The sequence below is a fragment of the Periplaneta americana genome, chromosome 4, assembly GCF_040183065.1.
Source record: "Periplaneta americana isolate PAMFEO1 chromosome 4, P.americana_PAMFEO1_priV1, whole genome shotgun sequence".
Lineage (NCBI taxonomy): Eukaryota > Metazoa > Arthropoda > Insecta > Blattodea > Blattidae > Periplaneta > Periplaneta americana.
In genome coordinates this window covers 199,687,782-199,706,645 of record NC_091120.1, presented here as the reverse complement: position 1 = coordinate 199,706,645, position 18,864 = coordinate 199,687,782, and the positions used below count along the sequence as shown (strand labels likewise).

The window sequence follows — 18,864 nt, the reverse complement described above, 5'->3', positions numbered from 1 at the left end:
TCCTAATTTCAATTCAGGAATCCGCCCCTGAGCACGAGTTCTACTCTTTCAGTGGCGAGCTAAAGTTTTATCTGTTTATATTATATTTTATGTTACAATTATTAGCAAAATAAATAAATAAATAAATAACTAGTGTTAATAGTAGCAGTACTTGTAGTAGTAGTAGTGTAGCAATAGTAGTATTAGTAGTAGTAGTAGTAGTAATAGTATAAGTAGTAGTACTTAATAGTAGCAGTAGTAGAAGTAATAGTAGTGTAGCAATAGGGGTTCAAGTAGTAATAGTATCGTACAAAAATAGTAGCAGTAATAGTATGGCAGTAGTATACAAGTAGTAGTAGTAGTAGTAGTAGTAGTAGTGTAGTAGTAGTAGTAGTAATAATAATATTATAAGTAGTAGTACTTAATAGTAGCAGTAGTGGAAGTAATAGTATTGTAGCAATAGGGGTTCAAGTAGTAATAGTAATAGTATCGTACAAAAATAGTAGCAGTAATAGTGTGGCAGTAGTATACAAGTAGTAGTAGTAGTAGTAGTAGTAGTAGTAATAGTAGTAGTAGTAGTAATAATAATAATAATAATAATAATAATAATAATAATAATAATATAAGTAGTAGTACTTAATAGTAGCAGTAGTGGAAGTAATAGTAGTGTAGCAATAGGGGTTCAAGTAGTAATAGTAATAGTATCGTACAAAAATAGTAGCAGCAATAGTGTGGCAGTAGTAGTAGTAGTATAGTATTGCGTGTAACTAACTTCGTGTCGTGTGAATATTTTCGTGCTGCTGCTGGCTGCATGTGGCACAGCTTGTGGCAGCAGACGGGCTGTTTCCGTGGTCCGGACGTCCTGCACCTTTGAGCTCCGTGTTTAAAGCAGAGCGCTCATCGGACTGGCGATCACAGCCGCGCTGGTTATTGTCTCCACCGGTAGTGTTCGCCGCCTCGTTAAAGGTCAGAGTTCGATCTCCATGATCGGCTCTTTGTAGGTAGAGTACGGAAACTCACGCGCTTTTAGACCACTCGTATCACTTCCTAATTCCGACTTGAGTGAGAAATTGTCGGTATATCTTACCCGCAGCCCTCTCATTGAGAGACTGGGTTCTTTTATATCCCCGAAGGTGATTACATGGTCTTCCGAAAGAACAAGGGAATTTTATATTATTACAATAATAATTATAATATTATTATTTTATTGGTATTTATTATTAGTATCGTAGTCGTCCTTGGTAGTCTCGCGGTTACATGCCAACTGTTGGATCCTATGTTCACGGGTTCAAACCCGACCGAGGGTGATGCATTTTAAAGGGCGTTAAAACCCTATTGATTTGCGACACATGAAGAATCCTGTGTAGAGAACTTTAGAAAAAGTCAACCATTTCTCTACTACATTGAATTTCTACGCTAAATAACCTCTGGAACTGAAAACGTCGTTAAATAACATACTAAGCTACCATAACCATACAGTGCTGAGCAGAAACACCTGCTGGTTTTCAAATGGGAACAGTTAACCATTCCATCCGATAATTTGTATTACCTGTAATTCATATAAATATACATACATAGTGTTCTGTCAAATGGCAAGTCATTCACTGCAAACCCAGCATTCTCTGATCTTTCCTATTTGCCAGTTTTCTTGGGAAAGATAAAAGCAGTAGCTTCCCATTGATTTCCGCACTCCACTCTCTCTTTCGCATCTTAAAAGATCCCAGGGGGCCCCAGAATGGAGGTGAGGAGAGTGGATTTGACTAATTAGGGTTTCCGAACTTCACTGAAATTCACCGCAAGGGCTAAATATCCTGTAATGCATGTTTGTATATAAATCTGACTTCTGTGCAGATTATTTTCTTTCTTTCCTTCATAGTTCTTTCTTTCATTCTTTCTCATTCTTCTTTTTTTCTTCTTTCTTCCTTTCTCTCTTTCTTTCTTTCTTTCTTTCCCATTCTTTCGTCCCTTTCTTTCTCAATCTTCCTTTCTCTTTCTTTCCCTCTTTCTCATTCTTGCTTTCTTTCCTTCCTTCTTTCTCATTCTTGCTTTCTCTTTCTTTCCCCCTTTCTCATTCTTGCTTTCTTTCCTTCCTTCTTTCTCATTCTTCCTTTATTTTCTTATTTCTTTCATTCTTTCTCATTCTTCCTTTCTCTTTCTTTCTCTCTTTCTCATTCTTGCTTTCTTTCCTTCTTTCTCATTGTTCCTTTATTTTCTTCTTTCTTTCTTTCTTTCTTTCTCATTGTTCCTTTCTCTTTCTTTCCCTCTTTCTCGTTCTTGCGTTCTCTTTCTTTCCCTCTTACTCATTCTTGCTTTCTTTCCTTCCTTCTTTCTCATTCTTTCTTTATTTTCTTATTTCTTTCATTCTTTCTCATTCTTCCTTTCTCTTTCTTTCCCTCTTTCTCATTCTTGCTTTCTTTCCTTCCTTTCTCATTCTTGCTTTCTCTTTCTTTCCCCCTTTCTCATTCTTGCTTTCTTTCCTTCCTTCTTTCTCATTCTTCCTTTATTTCTTTCTTTCTCATTCTTCTTTTCTCTTTCTTTCCCTCTTTCTCATTCTTTCTTTCTTTCCTTCTTTTTTCTCATCTTTCTTTCTCATTCTTCTTTTCTTTCCTTCTTTCTTTCCCATTCTTTCCTTCCTTTCTTTCTCATTCTTCCTTTCTCTTTCTTTCCCTCTTTCTCATTCTTGCTTTCTTTCCTTCCTTCTTTCTCATTCTTCCTTTCTCTTTCTTTCCCTCTTTCTCATTCTTGCTTTCTTTCCTTCCTTCTTTCTCATTCTTCCTTTCTCTTTCTTTCCCTCTATCTTATTCTTACCTTCTTTCCTTCCTTCTTTCTCATTCTTCCTTTCTCTTTCTTTCCCTCTTTCTCATTCTTGCTTTCTTTCCTTCCTTCTTTCTCATTCTTCCTTTATTTCTTTTTTTCTTTCTTTCTCATTCTTCTTTTCTCTTACTTTCCCTCTTTCTCATTCTTGCTTTCTTTCCTTCTTTCTCATTGTTCCTTTATTTTCTTCTTTCTTTCTTTCTCATTGTTCCTTTCTCTTTCCCTCTTTCTCGTTCTTGCGTTCTCTTTCTTTCCCTCTTACTCATTCTTGCTTTCTCTGTCTTTCCCGCTTTCTCATTCTTCCTTTATTTTCTTCTTTCTTTCTTTCTCATTCTTCCTTTCTCTTTCTTTCCCTCTTTCTCATTCTTGCTACTAGTGCCGAGGTCATGGAAAGCATGGGGCTCTACCTCCATGCCCCCCAAGTGCCTTCATGGAGTGTGACGGGGATACCTTTACCTTTTATTGTCATTATTATTATTATTATTATTATTATTATTATTATTATTATTATTATTATACGCTCCTGTCGGGTACTCAAGCACCTACTTCCCAGATCGTGATCCACGGTTTGCAAACCTTTGCCGCTGCTTATAATCGTATTTCTCAAACACAGTCGGCTCCCATTGGTTGTGGGAATATTTTATTTCATTGATCGTGGGGAGCGCTTAAGTTCTGCGCATTCCTAGTTTAAATTATTTATTTGATGTTGGAAACTGTCATTTTCGTCAGATTCCACATGCAGGGGAACCGAGCGACGTTTTTCCCAGCCACGCCAGGTCGCGGCGGCATTCGAAACGTGCTTGGATGCTCTCTGGTGCGAAAATTAAGTCTCTCCCAGACCGCGTTTGCGGTGTCCAGTGATTCTCGGATGGTTATGTATCCAACCATACGATGAGCACGCAACAAGAAGTAAGAACTGTAACTAGCGTACGGGTCCATAGTTTTAGTGTCAATTTTCCACTGTCTACGCATTTTCAGGTCATTCTGAGAGTGTAAAATTGCCTACTTCTCTGTCACGTCTCTCGTTTTTCAGTTTCTGGGTGTGAAAATATCACATTATGTATATCTTAAAAATCTTACGTGATACGAAGAAAAGAGATGCATTTTTGGATTCAGCGAACATCAAACCATAAGTAAAATATTATTTTACAGCAGTAAAATTTTGGAAACATTCAACATTGTTTTCCTCCATTACTGTATCTTGTATAATAATGAAAATTAGTATGTGTAAAACACTGTCCTTCTGCTATAATTTTTTTTTTTTTTCCGATTTAAAAAAAAGATTAATGTACAGTAGGTGGATTATAACAACTTTTAGAGTTGGTTTCAATGTTTACAGCAAATATGCAAAATTAATTGTGCGAGATCGTGCGTATTTGCTTGGTTTCCGCACAAAACCAATCCGCGGAAAGTCTAAAATTCCACATTCAATATTCCCAACCTAACACACATAACAATTTCCATTTTCTTACCGCTTAAGTGACATATTGATTTTACTGCTTTAGGCTTTTAACATATTATTTTTATGGACGTTCAATATAGTAATAATTATAAATTGGAAACTTACCACTGCAATTTCACCTAAATTGCACTATTAATTATTGTTTTTAAATATTTGCAAAAATTAAGTAAACTCTAACTCCACTAAAGTTACTGCATTCGTGATGCAAGTAACATTAAGGAAGCCGTGAAAAAATCAACAAGATTCCAGACTCATCATAGACTGGGAGAAAAAAAGACAGACGTATATCACGGCCTGCTGGAGTATAGTAAACACGAAAACATTTTAAAGCAACAATGTTGAAGATAGATATTTTTGTTTTGCAAATTTGCCGTCATTGAACAGAAACCAAGATGGAGATTTCATTGCAACTAATTAGAAATTCCTCTTTCAGGTATGTAATAAACGATCTTCGCACAAAATAATATACGATACATGAGCGGTATGTTTTCTTTCAATTCTCGGAAATTAAAAAAGCTCAACTACGTTTCGCTTTTTCAAACTTTTTCTCGAACATGAAAACTTCAACATAGGCCTACCGCTCTTGTAACGCATATTACTGTTATAGGCATTGTTGGCCTTTCCACAAGTGCCGTATCGCTACACAAACTCATCTATTATTTTAATTTAGATTTTATGGCGTATAGAAATTATAAATTTAATTAAGCCTATAAATAACTAATGATCCAGAAACAACTGACATATTAATAAATTATTTCTTAATTTCAATTTAATCATAAAATGTTTCGTAAAACAAATATTAATATGCAATTAGAAAATTCCCGTAAAATTAAATGGAGAAAATTTTAAAGGTTGGAACAATATAACCTTCTTCGCTTGCTCTTAAAAATAGGAGTTTGTATTGTTTTCTAACTCCTGTTTCGTATTATGTTTCCAGTGTAAAGATTTTTCATAGTCTTTGCTTTGATTATTATTAAACCTTCATTTGTTTATCAAAATGATAGGCGTTTGTCTATTCGATCTCTCTTTATTTTTATTCATATTATGTAACGACTTTTTGTTTTCTTTGTCGTGATGATTATAATCTTCGTTTATTTAAAAATGATAGGCATTTATGTTCATTTGTTTTCCATCGCTGTGCTCAACGTTTATTTAAAATTGATAGGCATTTATATGTTCATTTGTTTTCCATCACTGTGCTCCACGTTTATTTAAAAATGATAGGCATTTATGTTCATTTGTTTTCCATCGCCGTGCTCCATGTGCTTGCTATGTTCATGTGTAACGATTTTTCGCATTCTTTGTCGTGTTGATAATAGCCCAGTCTCTGATTTCCGCTGTTGGGTAAAATAGTTATGTGTCATTTTATCATTAATTCCCCTAGATCCGTGCGTGACCGCTACACGCAACACATGCATGTCGTGTGGATTACAGTTACGTGGCAGTCAGGGATCTCGAGTTCCATAGCACACAGATCGGACGCAGCTGTAGTGGAATGTGTGCTGCAAATGAACATTTATAAATGTTGGACTGTTTTGAAAGCCATTCTAGTTCATAACTTGAGAGCATACGGAGTAAATGAAGCTTTATTATTATTATTATTATTATTATTATTATTATTATTATTATTATTATTATTATTATTATATGCCATTAGGAAAGTCCAGGATAACAGAGAGGGTTTGGAATTGAACGGGTTACATCAGCTGCTTGTCTACGCGGATGACGTGAATATGTTAGGAGAAAATCCACAAACGATTAGGGAAAACACGGGAATTTTACTGGAAGCAAGTAAAGAGATAGGTTTGGAAGTAAATCCCGAAAAGACAAAGTATATGATTATGTCTCGTGACGAGAATATTGTACGAAATGGAAATATAAAAATTGGAGATTTATCCTTCAAAGGGGTGGAAAAATTCAAATATCTTGGACCAACAGTAACAATTATAAATGATACTCGGGAGGAAATTAAACACAGAATAAATATGGGAAATGCCTGTTATTATTCGATTGAGAAGCTTTTATCATCCAGTCTGCTGTCAAAAAATCTGGAAGTTAGAATTTATAAAACAGTTATATTACCGGTTGTTCTTTATGGTGTGAAACTTACACGCTCACTTTGAGAGACGAACATAAGTTAAGGATGTTCGAGAATAAGGTGCTTAGGAAAATATTTGGGGCTAAGCGGGATGAAGTTACAGGAGAATGGAGAAAGTTACACAACGCAGAACTGCACGCATTGTATTCTTCACCTGACATAATTAGGAACATTAAATCCAGACGTTTGAGATGAGCAGGGCATGTAGCACGTATGGGCGAATCCAGAAATGCATATAGAGTGTTAGTTGGGAGGCCGGAGGGAAAAAGACCTTTAGGGAGGCCGAGACGTAGATGGGAAGATAATATTAAAATGGATTTGAGGGAGGTGGGATATGATGATAGAGACTGGATTAATCTTGCTCAGGATAGGGACCAATGGCGGGCTTATGTGAGGGCGGCAATGAACCTCCGGGTTCCTTAAAAGCCATTTGTAAGTAAGTAAGTATTATTATTATTATTATTATTATTATTATTATTATTATTATTATTATTATTATCAACATTTGTTGTGAGCTGTCGGTTTGCTACATGCTATATTACAAGGGTTCACATTCGTCCCGTTCTTCCCGGGACGGTCCCGGTTTTTGGTAAAATGTTTCGGTGTCCCGAATTTATTCCAATTGTGCCGCTTTTGACTGTCCTTGAAGAAGAATCGTGGATTACAGATTTTATTCCGTTTATAGATATAACTATATGAACTGGTGCCAAATCAGTGAAACATTATTAATCAAATTCTCTTACGATGTTGGCAATGAAATGTCAAAGCTGGATATAAATTCTGATAATCTGAAATGCATGTTAAGTTTTTGTTTAGTACTTACAGGATTCATTGCAGCTGTTGAACGTGTCCCCCCCCCCCCACATTAATAATTGCGTTGTGGACAGATGAAAAAAATATATATATATATAAAATTGAGATTGTGAAAGCTTTAACCATCGTAAAAACTAATTTTAAAGATTTGTCTTATACCGAGTTCTATGCCCAAATAAAAAAAAAATAAATAAAAACTCCTTGAACAGGTCCATAAATCCGATAAATATTCTGATGCATCTAAAATATAAACTTGACTGTTGTATAATTTTTGAAGATGCATTTTTCTAAATAGATCTATGTGTGTTTGTGATTTATGCTTATTTTAAAACTAAAATTTATGTGAATGTGCGTATTTTATAGTAGTAACTGGTCCACACCTCTGGAGTAACGGCTAGCGCGTCTAGCCGCGAAACCAGGTGGCCCGGGTTCGATTCCCGGTCGGGGCAAGTTACCTGGTTGAGGTTTTTTCCGGGGTTTTCCCTCAACCCAACATGAGCAAATGATGGGTAACTTTCGGTGCTGGACCCCGAACTCATTTCACCAGCATTATCACCTTCATCTCATTCAGACGCCAAATAACCTAAGATGTTGATAAAGCGTCATAAAATAACCTACTAAAAATAGTAGTAACTGTCTTATTTAAGGCGGCCGGGTAGCTCTGTTGGTAGAGCAGCTGGCTACGGAGTGGAAGGTCCTGGGTTCGATCCCGAGTGGTGACGGGATTTTTCTCGTTGCCAAACTTTCAGAACGGCCCCGAGGTTCACTCAGCCTCCTATAAAATTGAGTATCGGGTCTTTCCCGGGGGTAAAAGGCTGTCAGAGCGTGGTGCCGACCACCACCTCATTCTAGTGCCGAGGTCATGGAAAGCATGGGGCTCTACCTCTATGCCCCCAAGTGCCTTCATGGCGTGTGACGGGGATACCTTTACCTTTTACCTTTTAATTGTCTTATTTAAAATGAAACATGTGGTGATTAATTTTGGTTTTCTTAATTTCTAACATGTCCTATTTTTAATTATGGGAACCGTATGTTATTATCAGGGAAAGAAAGTTCATGCCTAAAAACGTGAAGAATATGTATGCATTTATGCCGTAAAAATAGATAAATATGCTACAAAATATGCATTATCAGTCTGAGATTTTTTATCAGAATAATAAGGTATAGGTAACTTACGTTTAGTCTATGGATTTTGAAGTCCTTGCCTCATTGCAGAATGCTCCATTTATGCTGTTACAGTTCACAACCAAGCAGTGACGTATGTTTTCTGTTGTCTTCTTCGCCTGTTGTCTCTCAGCATAGCTTTGTAGCGCGAAAAACTTCGTTCTACGTCACAAGAAGTAAGAGGGGCTTGCACAAAAGCTGTGAGCTGTTCTATAGAAAATTTTGTTGGTTTTTGGGGTGTTTTTCCTTCGAGAATATCTTGAATTTCTTTAAGTTGCTAATAACCAGGGTTTTTGGAAAGAATATTTGCTGTTTTCTCGATCACTTTATCTCCTACATTTCCTGGAACTGATGTTAAACTGGATATTGTTCTATCGAAATCTGCTAAAGACTGCAGTAAAGGAATACCAGTTGCTAACTCCCTATGAGGGCGTCATCGTTACGTTCAAAATTCATAAACATAAATTAGTAGTGTTTACCAGGTTACACACTTTTAAATTGAGGGAAAGACAAATAAACATACATAATATGCAGTTTCCCTACATAAATGTTAAAATATGATGCTTTTATAAATAAAGGCAAAATATGTTGTATTCAGAAATTTGTGATTCATATAGATAATCTTTCAGCATATTCACACAACGATAGAGAACAAATATGCAAATGCATGAACTTCCTTTCCCTAGTTGTTACCACGTGCGTAATTTGTGTCTATAAATTAATTTATAATGCTGCTGTGAAATGAAAAAAGACTCTTCGTCCGGAGAATGATAAGTCACGGAGTTAGAATGCTTTGCGTAAAGGCGTAGCATTAAATAGATGTCATAATTGGTACGAAGAACTTTTCAGTTGTTGTGTAGTATCACTATGGCAACATCGCAGCTCTCGCCACCAACATTACTAGCGCTGTCAGGTGCATAGTTACGACGACTTGAGTACGGTATACTTTTTCTCGCCCCGCTAAGTTTCCTGCTGTGGGATAAATGTCTGTTTCTACTGGACGGCGTTTCGATTTAGCCTGCAGATTATCTATAGAATGTCTCGTGAGACCGCAGAGGCCTTTGGCGGACAAAGTTGGACATGAAGTAAAAACTCTTTGGCCGGCCACAATAAATCAATAGGCTGACATGTAAACACGTCCTTCCATTTTGTTTTCATCCCACGATTCTATGTACAGGTTCATCAAACGTGGTCTCAATTGCAGAACTAGTGGTGCGATAAAGAAGTTGTGTATTTGCTGAGTTAATTTTCTGCGGGATGGAACTCGATCGTTGACACAATTGGAAGCTTTCTCAGTGTTTACAGCAGGCCGAGGAAACCACAAGAAAAAGACCTTATCTGTACTTCCTCCTCGCTTCACAAATACATTGCAGACTTTGTGGCGACGAGATTTCTTAGAGATTCTCACATTTCGCAAGGATTTACAAGGATATAAGGTTATTGAATGGTGGAAAACGTTATTGACATGGAAAATGCGGAACTTTTACTTCCTTGCGTCATAATTCTATGAAGTTTATCTATGGAAGGAGAGTCAGAATCATAATAAATTGTGTTAAACGGAAAGAGATGTGACAGACCTAAATGTTAAAGTTAAACAATAAGGGTGGTATTCATAGACATTTCGCAGCACGCGCTACGAGCGTACTAAGCTAGCCCCGGCTATCCACTGGTTACTAGTACAGAATTCAAATCATATCCTATCACTAACACTGGTTTATGAATACGAAAAACGCTGATCATCCACCGGAAGCCCGCGCTAAAAATGTCTATGAATACGGCCCTAAGAAAATAATCGTTGTCAGGGTTAAAAGATGGAGAAATAAGAAGGCTATCATTAGAGAGGCCAAGGTTACACTAAGCGTAACGTCATAGAAGAATAAGCCTTGTATCACAGTTTAGTATATACAGTCACGAAGCTCAAAATGTAGTAAATATGCATCTATAGATAGTTGCTAACCACTAGGATCGCTACTATCGCCTCATCTCAGACAATGCGAAATAGTACCTGCACAGTCTATTGTTCCTAGGACCCTCAACAACTCAAGCTTCGTGACTGTATATACTAGACTGTGCTTGTATCTTATTCTGCACCTGGAGAATTTGGGAAATATAGAAGAAATATGTAGTTTTATACCGTTTCCAAAATGTAGGTTTTGCAGTTGTCGCATTCTTGAAAGCAGGCCCATTCACAATGAAAATTAAACATAAATGTAACATAAACAATGACATTTTTAGACGATCGTGCGTTTTTTGTTACTTACCGTTAGTGTTGCCATGACATGAAACTTCAAATTCCCACACGATTTCCTGTAGTATTTGGGAAATTTCATGAAAAAGAAATCCTCAGAATACTCCCCTCCATGGAAACATTTCTTTTCCCAGCCGCACATTTTACTCCAGGCATTGACAAAGAATATTGTGATGCGACATTGTATTTTCGCCATACATTTCATACGAGTGACAACTGACCAATAGGCAAACTGTTCTGCAAATTGCAGGAAAATTGAAACAGCGCAAATTTGCATCGTCCATTGTTATCTTGTTATGCTAATTTTAAACTCTGGAAATCGAACCGATAATTATATTTACAGGCGCATGTAGTTATGTTTTGGAATACAGTGACTCTGTGTTATGAGACTGTAGACGTTCTGAAAAATGGGCCACTAACAAGCTGAAGTAATTTTAAAATTCGGAAAAGTTTTATTTTGCAGCATGATCGCCCGTAATAGCTGTATGCATAACAATTTAATTTAATTTTAGGTCAAAACATCAAGCTTACAGTACAGAATATTTTGAATATATTTATGGAAATCTTCAGAATAATCCCTTTCATACCTCTATATTATGTGTTTTAGCGCACATTTTTTTGTTAATATTGTAAATGTATATTGCGATGTAACATTCTATTTTTGTGCGAGATCGTGCGTATTTGCTTGGTTTCCGCACAAAACCAATCCGCGGAAAGTCTAAAATTCCACATTCAGTATTCCCAACCTAACACACATAACAATTTCCCTCTTCTTACCGCTTAAGTGACATATTGATTTTACTGCTTTAGGCTTTTAACATATTATTTTTAGAGACGTTCACTGTTAATTATTGTTTTTAAATATTTGCAAAAATTAAGTAAACTCTACAACTCCACTAAAGTTACTGCATTCGTGATGCAAGTAACATTAAGGAAGCCGTGAAAAAAATCAAGAAGATTTCAGACTCATCATAGACTGGGGGGGGGGGGGGGAAGAGATAGACGTATATCACGGCCTGCTGGAGTACAGTAAACACAGAAAACATTTGAAAGCAACAATGTTGAAGGTAGATATTTTTGTTTTGCAAATTTGCCGTCATTGAACAGAAACCAAGATGGAGATTTCATTGCAACTAATTACAAATTCCTCTTTCAGGTATGTAATAAACGATCTTCGCTCAACTACGTTTCGCTTTTTCAATCTTTTACTCGAACATGGAAACTTCAACATACCGCTCTTGTAACGCATATTACTATTTCGCACATTTCATCCGCGTGACGACTCAACTGTAACCCAAAGAGTAACTTCTCATTCGAAAATACTCGTGGTCAAAGCAGGAAAGAATTTAGCAATTTTTTTTTACTAATGGCGGGTACTTATTCATCCATATGAAGCCAGTTGTGTAGATCAATTTACCGACACAGTCGTTGCCCAGGGTGCGCCATAGGAGGCTGATCTATGCTTCACCCGCGATGACATGAGATGATGATAGAGATTTGTTGGGATGCCACAGAGGAACTGGAGCTCCTGGGGAAAACCCCTGTGTTACCTGGACCACGATCTTGTCCAGCACAAAGTATAAGTCGGAGATACACTGGGGATCGAACTTGGGTCCATAGAGTTATAAGTTCGGCGCTCTAACCGCTAGACCACCGTGGATTTAGGAAATATTCCAGGTCTGGATAATGCATGAAAATTTGGATGTTGCAGGGGAGCGATGCGGCTCGAGGCGCCCGAGTGATATGGTCACCATGAGCTCCGAGAAGGCGGCCGCCCGGCGCAAAACAGACTCCAACAATGGTGGCCAGGCAGGGCCAGCAGCGGGGTCCGGGGCTCCGGCGGCGACAGCCTCCAACAACGAGGACTCGCCAAACCAGCTTGTGTACAAGAAAGTATGTTGATACTAATACTAGTAATAATAATATCACAATATTTCTCATAGTCCTTTTACTTGTAATTTGTGTAAAATGAAACATTTCTTTTCTAAGAGTCCATGGATATCCCCAGAGTACCGCAATCCTTTGCACCGACAAATGCCCACAAATCAGTCATTGTTATTCAAATGCGTGCTATGCTGTATACAGTCGTATAGGGAATGAATGTAATGTAAGTGCGAAAAAAATGCCGTGCTGCTGTGTTCGGAACTGTTCACAGAGAACTGAAAAAAGCGCACATTTGTTTTTTCTGTCACAAAATGAAATAAATAAGGAAAGAAGTGGTTATAAATATGAAAAGAAACGATCCATTACCCAAGCGAGCATACATTTTAATTGTGAGATTAATAAATTACTGTATCTTGGTATTTATTTTTTCAAAATTTGGGCCCCGAAATGTTTTTTTTTTTTTTAACTAATCTAGAATTTAAGTTGTTGCAGCAATGACATTTGTACATAAAACAAATTAAAATTATGTATCAATTAGGAAAAAATGCCAAATTTCACAATCTTCTCCCTTTACCACCAAACATTTCTGAATTCAATTATGATTGCTATTTGCCAAAATGTCATAATTTTGTTAAAATTCTGAATTCATTCTTGAGAACAAGATTGTATTGTTTGGCTCTATTGGAAAATACAAAGAAAGGCAGTAGAAACCCTATTAAATGCAGAAGCCGAAATGTGGGCACGAGGAATGCAGTTGGAAGTGTTTAGATTGATTATTTTTTTATTTGCAACATTGTTGTTTTCATTTGTTACTTGTAATTTATATTGTGATATGTAAGAAGAAATGTACCGTATTGGACACTTAAATATACAGTAGAACCTCTATTATCCGTGGTAATGAAGGGGATGGACTGAACGGTTGATCGAAAAAATCGGATAATCCGTACCATGAAAAATTTTGTAATTTCCTCCGTGGTCTTGTATTTAACTCGCTGTGCAGTGGATCAGAAGTTCACTAATTTAAGTCTGATTGTCAACAACGGGTTTTTAAGGGGCAAGGAAGCCATTTGTAATGACTGTCTCAGGAAAGATAGGAATAAAGGAGGTCTCATGTTGTAGATTTACATATTCTACAACGACATTTATTTTATTAAATCGCGCAGTTGTAACTCCAATCTCGTATTCTGACGCGAGATGAGCCACAGTTTCTCTTTCTCAAACCATTCAATTATTTCCATTTATTTTTCGATACTTAGCAACACGTTTTCTGTTAACACCTATCGCTATACAAGTTATATTATAGAACAGCAATTCGAACAGTAGACAATGTTGTGTAACGATAAAGGCTTGTAATAACACTCTCTAGCAAAAACATGTAGAACCTACTAATATGATGTACAAAACAGTACTTCATATAAGTTATTTATTTCTGAAGAAAAAAAAAATCGAGAAATAGACCATCGGATAATCCGCCAATTGGTTAATAGGGTGACGGATAATCGGGATTCTACTGTATAGCCTATTTATGTTGTAATAATTGAAGGGGTCACCAGTAAAAGGTGTTATCTAACAAAATCTAAATGTGGTGCATAGGTTCACTTCTGCTTCCATATCAGCTTCATTCGATTTTCTCGTCTTAAGTGCAGAATTCTTCGGAAAGGATTAACCGAAACAACATGCTAATCTGCTGTTCAGATTGAATTATATTTATAAGAGGATCGAAAGTGGAAGTTCACCTTGGCACAAATTCAGATTTTGTTAGACAGCACTTTTTGCTGGTGACCCCTTCAATTATTCAATGAAGTTTTTGTACATTAGTATGTTGACTGACAATAATGTTCTAAAATATACGAATATACTTTTGAAGTTTCTGCCTTTAAAATTAAAAATATCATTGTCTTACTTTAAATATTGCTATCCCAAGTGTGTTGAAAAGGAATAACAATGGTGGCTGACTCGATGATCGCGCTACTCTACTACATCCACAGACTCTGTCTTTTCTTGCCTGAGCTTGATCTCTGTGAGATGATAATGCTCACTTTTGCTGTTGAGCATGTTAACTATATCTTCAGTCCAAGAACTGGTTTCATCTGATGATTTGCAGATGGAGCAGATCGTCGAGAAAATGCAGGATGAAGCAACTGGCGTCCCAGTCAAGACTGTCAAGAGTTTTATGTCAAAAATTCCCTCAGTATTTACGGGTAAGTAGATATAAAGCTTCAAAGACATATATACCAAATCAAGAAAATCAGAATTTGGGAGTTACTTCTAAGTAACATTGGACAGACAGGCAGATCATTCAAAACTTGATACAAAGAACACATTAAAGCAATAACCACAGGACACAATGCATCTACATATGCCGAACACATAACTAATGCTAACCACACATACAATAACATAAATACAGACATGGAAATCCTACACATACAACCCAAAAACCAAAAATTCAACACACTAGAACAATATGAAATATACAGGCACACTAAAACACACCCTAATCAAATTCTCAACACACAGATCAATTTCAGAACACACACACTATTTGACACAACTCTTCATCACACGAACGCACCCACACAACAGGCAGCGAAGTTGAGATAGCGCCGAGATCTAGTAGGCTCTGAGGATGGTATCAAGTAACACCGAAACAGCTGTAAGCCACATATGCTTACATAATTAACACGAGTAAGATCGCCATTTAATCAATTATTTACTTCTAAGTGTTTCAGTTGTTTAAAGCTTACATGATATTCATATAGTACATGTCAATCAGAGATACTGCGTAGTACAGAGTGGTTAGTAGCATTTGGGACTGTCAGCGCTTGACTTATTACACCAATCAGTTTGGTTTAGAGTTCCTTAGTGAGCTGACATGTTACGCAGTTCTGTGTTAAAATTGTTATCACTGTGCTTACACTAATAATTATTAACCATTATTAGTTATATATATTATATATATTAGAGCTGAAAACCCGGGTTCAAGTCCCGGCGCCAGAGAGAATTTTTCTCCGTTCCATTACTCTTTCATCGTATTATTAGTTATGCCACAACGTAAGTATAGACTAGAACAAAGAGTTTTATATATGAAGAGTCCACTGCAAGAATGATGGATGTCATTTGGAATACATTTTGCAGGAGAAGCAATTGAAAGTTCGAAATGCTTAGCTCTCAAACCTTAACTGTGATTTTCCGATCATTACTGGACAATGACTATCAGCATTAATGCCATATAACTCTCTATGTACATTCTATATGTCTTAAGCTATGCATTCACAGTCTTGGTTCATTTTCGACAAGAAAGTGACATCCATCATTCTTCCAGTGGACTTTTCATATAATATGTATACTGTATAAAAACGAAATCATGCAGAATAATGGTCAGGTGACTTGCAAGAAAGTATCCTTGCAATCCTGTTCCAAGTACGAAAACTGTTCATCAACTTATTAAAAAGTTACAACAGACAGAATCTCTTAACAGAAAACCTGCTAGGCACTATAATCTTTTCGCTGTAAGAAAAATCCTAATGAAAACAATAGCACGTGACTGAAGTGAGGCTTCATTGGCCGCTGTTTGGCGCCATAGATTCTCAGTACGTGTTCCCGCCCACTGTTGTACATTCTGTTTCATGTAAACATTTCCTGTTACTCGTCAAATAGGCCAAACCTTACTACTATGCATTCGTTTGCTTAGGAAACATTTACTTTATAATTACTGCAATTAAATTATTTTTAAGTCTTATGTCTTCACAAAGGACAGTTGAGGATGCAGAAGCGATACTTCAGTTCCACGTGCTTACGTGAACAACTACGAGCTCAAGTGACGCCAGCTTGTTACAAGAACAGACTACCTCGGTATTACTGTTGGTATTCATCCGTGTTCATAGTACATAACAAAATATAAAAGTAGCTTTTCTTTTACACATGAGTGAAGTTAAATGTTTCATCGTATTTAACAACTAGAAATCAATTTTTTATTTTCAAATAATACAAGATTGTGGTTTCCAAATACGAACTATATTTTCCTGCGTCATGTGAGTGTTTCGACTGGGAGCCAATCACGGGTATGACAGCAATGTGCTTATGTTTACATTAGGATTTTTCTTACAGCGAAAACAGTATAGATGCAGATTTTTTTTTTTTGGAAGAAAAAACGGGATGAAATATGTTGTTGTTGTTTTCTAATGCCAGGCATTTGACAATAAAGTCATTTGACGTCTTGCACTCCAATATTTTTCAAAGATATTATCATGGTCAGCCACTGAAGCACAGATTTATGGGATGAAATATATGAACATACTTAAAAAAATCTCTCCATCGACTAGCTCAAGAAACAAGCATTTCATAATCCTCAGGAAAAATTGACATTGAACTGTTTAAATTAAAAACTTTATAAATTACAGTGGTCCTTGAATTGCTATTATGCAAACACCTTTTTTCAAACAAGAAACAATCATTCTTTCAGCAGGATACTGCTACTGTACACACTGCTTACGAATCATTAGATCTTATTTAAGAGATTCTTGAGGCTAGAGTTATTAGCGCGCTGAGGTGTGGCGCCCTTGTAGCTCTGATCTCATTCTGTGTGATTTTTTATTTGTTGAGGAACTTAAAAAACAATGTTTATAAGAATAATCCTCACACAGTAAAGGAACTAAAAGAGAATATCAGTCGAGAAGTTGCTTTAATCAGACTGAGGAACTTATGTGCATTAACGGGAATTTTCTATCCCGATGTTGAGAATGTGTCGCTGCTGATGGACATCATTTTCAGAAATTATTGTAACACAGATTAATGCTCTCTATTATTAATATTGTCTTTTATCTTCGAAACGAGTGATTTTTTTCCCAGACTTCTCAGGAACACGAAGCGCGATGTAGGCAAATAATAGGAGATTGCACCAACCTTCAACAGAATTTTGAGATAAACATTGGGAAATGAAATGAGACAAACGGCTTGCCGCTAATGCACGAGCCCCTTTAGGAATTCTCCTCAAAACATGTATATGTTGTTTACTATGAATAAGACGTGTTTGAAAATCGTCTAGTGATGATTTCGGAAAGGGAATGTCATTAGGAGCAAATGGAATATTAGGGTGGGCCCGAGACCAATGAACATGCAAGCCACGGGAACCTTTGAAAAGTTTAGCGGCGCCAGAAGGACATAAGTGACAGGTAACAAAGCCAGAAGAATCACTGGAAATATCGCCACAACTAGTAGTAACCGGTACATTAAGATTAAAATCATTATCCGTAGTAGTACAGTGAAACTTGTGTAATTCGAACGTTTTTAATTCGAATTATTGTTTATTTCGAAGTTTTCCTTTGTCCCCTTGAATTTCTTATGGAAACAGTGCATAAATATCGTCTTTTATTCGAACATAATTTTGTTTAATTCGAAGAAAAAAAAATCCAGAATGGACATGAGTTTTACAGTGAAATGTGGCAAAGGCGGAACGAGCCAGTACTGTAACAAATTGACCTGACCATAGGGGTTGGAGGCTGGAACCGGGAATGCATTGTATCTCCTTTTCGGAGAAAGTGGTCCCAGTGCGGGTTGACAACCCTTGGAGTGTCATTCACCTCGAAAGTACAGTTACCGTACTCAGTTAAAACGGTCACTGTGCATTGCTTTTCACAAACTCCGAAACCCCGATCTTTCACTTCCGAGAGCTAAGAAGATTCATTGAGGGGCACCAAAATGTGCATGGTTCTCTGTTTGATGCATTAAATAAACTGGAGGACTTTACAGTAACCCAGCAAATCAATAAAAAGAAGCAGACTAAAATCACATCCTACTTAACAAAGGCCTAGTAAGGTATGTTTTTAACTACTGTATGTGTTGTGCATAAATGTTTACTAATTACTGTACCGTACTGTATTTATGTAATAGGCCTATCATTATACAGCACTATATTTTCTTGTATTATAATACCCGTCTTGAAATGTTATAGTAATACATAGTACATACAGTACACCTGTAGTTTGCCTTCTGCATTACCATTTTTTTAATTCGAATGTTTCCATAATTCGAATTTTTTCTTATGCCCTTCAAATTCGAATTACACAAGTTTCACTGTACTTGTATCATGATTGTCAAAAGCCGGAGTATTGGAGAGATTCCCGGTAAGAGTGGTGTTGATATCGCAATTTGAAAATCGTTCACTGCACCAATCAACTGGTCTTGAGAAATGATGAAGATTGTCTTTATTATTAGTTTAACATATAAATTTATATTTTCAGTAAAAATAGTTACTTTGTGTACTATTATTAGTGGTGACGTTGGCTCCATTTTCCCAGTAGCAGCGTGAGGTATATTGCAGGTCCAGAACAGAGTCTGAAGGCCCCAAATGCTAGAATCGCTCTGTAATATGATAATATCTGTGCTTCTTATGAATTTTCA

The 18,864-nt window shown here is 36.6% G+C and overlaps 1 protein-coding gene across 1 annotated transcript in view; it reads left to right on the top strand.

Moving 5' to 3' along the window:
* Nucleotides 1-18,864, top strand: part of RSG7 (Regulator of G-protein signaling 7) — a 74,898-nt gene that overhangs the window by 33,838 nt on the left and 22,196 nt on the right. The window contains exons 2-3 of the mRNA XM_069824601.1: nt 12,290-12,471; nt 14,567-14,663. Of these exons, the coding sequence (XP_069680702.1) occupies nt 12,322-12,471; nt 14,567-14,663 (247 nt within the window). The 5' untranslated portion in view covers nt 12,290-12,321. The remainder of the gene's footprint in view (nt 1-12,289; nt 12,472-14,566; nt 14,664-18,864) is intronic.